The 5,375-nt window shown below is 34.5% G+C and overlaps 1 protein-coding gene across 1 annotated transcript; it reads left to right on the top strand.

Annotated features, from left to right (window-relative positions):
* The first annotated feature begins 3,920 nt into the window (after nucleotides 1-3,920).
* LOC119253423 (prostaglandin E synthase 3-like) lies at nucleotides 3,921-4,854 on the top strand. Its single transcript, XM_037520956.2, has one exon. It carries the CDS (start codon nucleotides 3,937-3,939, stop codon nucleotides 4,459-4,461), a length of 525 nt encoding a protein of 174 aa, XP_037376853.1. The 5' UTR covers nucleotides 3,921-3,936; the 3' UTR covers nucleotides 4,462-4,854.
* The last annotated feature ends 521 nt before the right edge of the window (nucleotides 4,855-5,375 follow it).

Raw genomic sequence — 5,375 nt, forward strand, 5'->3', positions numbered from 1 at the left:
TAATCATCCATATTGTCTTACAATTCTGCAAGAGCAAGTGAATTTTTAGATTTATATTCAATAGCAAAACTATTTTGCAAAGTGGTTGTATAATTTTATAATCAAAACAGCAAAGTATGACAATTCCAGTTCTTGGCAATATCTAGTACTGTCAATCAATTTCATTTTTTGTCATTTTAGTGAGTTTAAAATTGAATCTGTGGTTTTAGTTAACATTTGTAGGATGAAAACTATTGTAGATTATCTTTTCATATCATTATTGGACTTTGTAAAATATCTGTTCATAATAGATTTTTTTTTATTTTAACCATTTTATTTTTATTTCCTTCTAATTGAAAGAGTTCTTTATATATTCTTGCTAATGAATACATTGTTACCTATATGTATTGTGAATGGATTCTTAGACTCTGTGTCTTACTACTTCTTTTACTAATGGTGCCTTTGAAAATCAGAAGTTTAAAATTTTGATGAGGTGTCATCGATCACTTTCATAATTAGTTTTTGCATGGTCACTCTTAGAAATTTTTGCCTTTCTCCAAATCAAAAGTATTTTCTTCTACATTTCTTCTGTAGACTTTGTAGATAGGCATGTTTTATGTATACTTATTTGTGTGCATGATTTATTCCTATTTATTTTTTGTATAGTATAACTAGGGATCAAAATTAATTTTTTGCATACCAAATACTGTAAACATTGAATTATAAAGAAGTTTTTGGTGGAAAACAAATTTATAATCTATTGAACTATTATACTGTCTTGATTTTTATAGTGTTTTAGTGTCTTTAAAATAGGGTAAGCTCTCCAAGTGTGTTCCTTTTCAAAATTATTTTAGTTCTCCAAGAACTTCTGTGTTTTCAATTTTTATTTTAGTGTTAGCTTGTTGATTTCTAGAAAAATGTCTGGTGAGATTTTTATTGGGATTATATTGAATCTCAATAAATTTTGGAAGATATATTAAAATTGAAGTTAAAACTTCTTTAGTTTTTGTTCAATTTTTTAAACTTGTGTAGGGACTTTGTTTCATGCACATTAAATCTATTCCTACATATTTCATGTTCTTAACTATTATATCAAATACTTTTTAAAACTCAACTTTCCTACTCATTATTGGTCCTATAAAAATATGATTGATTCTGTATAGTGCCTTTATATCCTGTAATCCTCCTAAATTCATTGACTACTTCATTTTTTAAATTGTATATTATTTAACGATTATGGGATAGAAAAATGACATATTTGTAAAATGAGACAGTTTTATGACTTCTTCCAAATCTTTGCATTTTGCCCTATGAGTTTTGGTTTAATAATGATTATAAGTGATGTGACCACATATCATATATTCTATCTTTGTTTCCTATCTTGTGGGATTTATTCTTTCATTTTAAAATTTGAAGTTAGCTATAGGTTTTTAACAGTTATTCCTAATCAAGTTGTGCGGCAGCCTCTGCCGCTGAACGTATGTAAACACTGGAAAAAGGGAGGCTTTTACTCAGACATAAAATAAGTCAGAGTAAATAAGACCCCCTTTCCCCTGTGAGCTGGACTGGACAGTCAATGACGGGTAAGATGAGGGGCAGACGAGAAATGGCATTGCCCAGCCACATGTCTGTGACTCCTGACTACCTAAGACAGGCGCAGCCCCCGAGGGGCATTATTATGAAAATATTCTGGTAAGGCAAATGCCTGTTGGCTTGCAGTTAAGAAACCCCTCATTCAGCATGGTCAGTATGCGAGGGGAACATACTGCACTTTCCCCAAACACATTGCTGCAAGATGACGATATTAAACTATAAGAAGATTGATTGCTATGAAGACGATGCACCTGCTGTTCCTGCCATGGCAACAACTTCTCCCTATGTTTCAGCATACCTCTTTGTTTACCTGTCTAGTTATAAATGTTTTTCTTTCCTGCATTACTTTAATCTTCTTAGTTATAGCATAATGGTGTGTACAGAGTCAAATGTCACTGATTAAAATATAGCTATATGAATTTGGCAATCTGAAATCCAGTAAGCAACCAAGGTGACAAAAACATGCAAAAACTTCCTCCATCCGTCAAAACATACTTTATAAGAATCAGAAATAAATAGGCATAGATCAACAGTCCCTTTAAAATATAAAAGAACTAAGCTTGCAAGCTTTTAATTAAAACTAACCACCCCAAGTAAAATATTAACAAGATAATAGTAGAACTAATATAGAAGGCTAGATTTCCAGTAGTAATAACAATAATTGCAGTAGGTAAAACATATAAACTAGTTAAACAGGTTTGGGCAAGAAGTATATTTGAATCACTGAAACTGTAATTCATAATCAATCACTAGTTAAAATGTAACATTTTGAAATACTAAACCTATGTCATGGTTGTATCTTGTGATTATGTTATGCTGAAAAGAATATCATGTTAATCATTTCTGCGATAATTCCATGTGATGTAATGCATAAAGAAAATGTATAAAAAGGTGTAATGATGTTGAGCACATTACATTCAGATCTTCACTCTTGAAGTGTGTCTGTCTGTCATTTCTGCACCGAATCCTTGACCACCCTGCTCAGTCTCTCATCCCTGGGTCAGCCTTGCTAATCTACCACTGTGCGGGTCGGCGGCAAAGTTGTTCAGCTAAGGAAGTTTCTTTCTTCTAGTTTGCTAAAAATTTTTTAAAAAGGGCCTCCCTGGTGCCACAGCAGGTTGAGCGCAGCACTGTGAAGCTGTTCCTCAGCCTTTGCAGTGGCTGTTCGATTCCCAACCAGCCGGGGAGATTCCCACATGGCGCTGCAGACCTCTCCTGTTGCGCTCGCTGCTCCCCTCAGCAGTGTATTTTGGTCCGTCTGCCTGTTCTACTCCCTGCTCTGTCTCTGGTGGATTCTCTCACCCTCCCGTGCCTCTGGCCTGTACCCCAGTGCTTGTATAAATAAACACATCTTTAAAAAAAAAAAAGAATCTTTAAAAAAAAATCGATGGAGTGTTATCACTATATCATGATGCATTTTTTATATGTTGATAGACTTAAATTACTAATGTTTTGTTTAAAATTTTGAATTACATTCATGAGGGATACTTGTTATTTTCCTCCTCAGTAAGTAGAAGGCCAGTGTTTAGAGTTTCAGAGTCTCACTGCAGAGACTGATATCTGGGTCTCTATTACTATCTATGTCTCTTTTATGCCTACTAGTGGAAACACATGCCAGCCAATGTGCCAAATTCCTACCCCAAATATAGTAAACTAGTAATTTTAAATGGTGGGTTCAAAGCATCTTCCCTTGAGAATTAATTCTGATAAATAAACATTTTTTAAAAAATTTGTTACCTTTTCCTCTGACTACAAATACCTTTTTTATTCTTATATGTCATTAAACTACAGTTCCATTTCTTATTTCCTATTAGCTTATCCTCCATTTTAAAGCATGCTGCTATAGGTAGCAGCAATTATTGATTAGATGTGTGTCCTTCAATTGTGACAGGCATTACAAAGAAGCTTGAGAATCACTGTGAAACCCTGTAATTTTATAATCCATCTCTGTAAATGTAGAAATCTTTTACTTTTGCAGAAATACATGTATTAATTTACTTGGAATCAAAGATGTTTCAAAATGCAATTCAGTCTGAATGCGATGAGAACATAGTTTCAATGGCTTGTTATCAGTCTATCATCTTGAAGTCAATATGAAGCCAGTTAAAACATTTTGATACATACTTTTTATAAAAAGTCAGATGGAAGAAAATAAATTAATTAAAAGAAAGAAAGTTAGATAGCAATAAAATTAAAGAGAGCTCTCCGTGGACGGTGCATTCTGGGGCTTGTCCAGCCGAAACGGGTAGAGGCCATGACCCAGAGAAAACGCAGGAGTCCCAGCCGTGGGAGAGGACTCGTGCCCCTGCCGCTGCGGCCGCGAGGCCCGCCCACCGGCTCTCCCGGCCCCCTGCCCCATTCACAATGCAGCTTGCTTCTGCAAAGTGGCAGGATCGAAGGGACTATGTCTTCATTGAATTTTGTGTTGAAGACAGTAAAGATGTTAATGTAAATTTTGAAAAATCCAAACTTACATTCAGTTGTCTTAGAGGAAGTGATCATTTTAAACATTTAAATGAAATTGATCTTTTTCACTGTATTGATCCAAATGATTCCAAGCATAAAAGAACGGACAGGTCAATTTTATGTTGTTTACGAAAAGGAGAATCTGGCCAGTCGTGGCCAAGGTTAACAAAAGAAAGGACAAAGCTTAATTGGCTTAGTGTGGACTTCAATAATTGGAAAGACTGGGAAGATGATTCAGATGAAGACATGTCTAATTTTGATCGCTTCTCTGAGATGATGAACAACATGGGTGGTGATGAAGATGTAGATTTACCAGAAGTAGATGGAGCAGATGATGATTCACAAGACAGTGATGATGAAAAAATGCCAGATCTGGATTGTAAAGGAGTATTGTCATCACCGGAATTTAAGAAAGAAAAATAACTTCTCTGCAAGATTTCATGACTGAGAGAATTTCTGAGTTGATAGCTTTAAAGGCAGATGCTGTAGTTGCCTCCTTTAACCCATTTTTCAACATGTTTGTTTTTTAAAAGGCTTCACTAAGGGTTGATATGTGCCATTGTATGGGGCAATTTTAAGTCCGCTAAGGCAATAACCTTTTGCATGAACATTTCCCAGATTTACATGACACTGTTGCGGTTCTAGGCAATTGGTACAGCAGTTGTGATAAAAAACATTTCTCCTAAGTCTCCTTTACTTCATAACATAGATAACTGACATGATGATAGGGAAGTTCAGGCTTAGGGAAAGATAACTAAATTTTAGATTTTAGAACATGGACTCAAAATGGCTGAAATAAATTGGTTGATACCATAAACTAATAACCCATTGTTCCTCTGATATATCCTTCAGGATTGTTCCACTAAAGTTTTATTTTAAAAAATTTATTTCACATTCTTGTACTTAAGTGATCACTTGTCAGTGTTCCAGATGTATCTTAGCTAAAACTAGTGAATGCCCTAACTTAGAAGGTTTTTGAGGCCTGTACATTTGGTATTGTTTGACCCTTAAACTTTTACATCTCTTAGCTTGGAGGACAAAGAAAGGCTATATATCGTTGCTTGAGAGTCTGTACATTTAGACCAAATTTGTATTTGCACTGTCAGTATGGCAAATGAGTGAAAAAAAAATGTTAATACACTATTGGATTTTTTATTTCTTTTTGATTCAGCTTGTATGAGGGCTGAAAAACCTCAATTTTTTTGTTCATGACAGTGGGGGCTTTTTTTTTTTAATGTCTACATTCTTTCTAATAAACTGTTGGAAGATTTCTTGACTGTCCTTCTAAGTGTCTAGTTTACTGTAATTTTATGTATTACCATTTACTGGAATGGAGT

This window comes from Talpa occidentalis, unplaced genomic scaffold, assembly GCF_014898055.3.
Source record: "Talpa occidentalis isolate TD23 unplaced genomic scaffold, MPIMG_talOcc4v2.1 talOcc4.2, whole genome shotgun sequence".
Classification (NCBI taxonomy): Eukaryota; Metazoa; Chordata; class Mammalia; order Eulipotyphla; family Talpidae; genus Talpa; species Talpa occidentalis.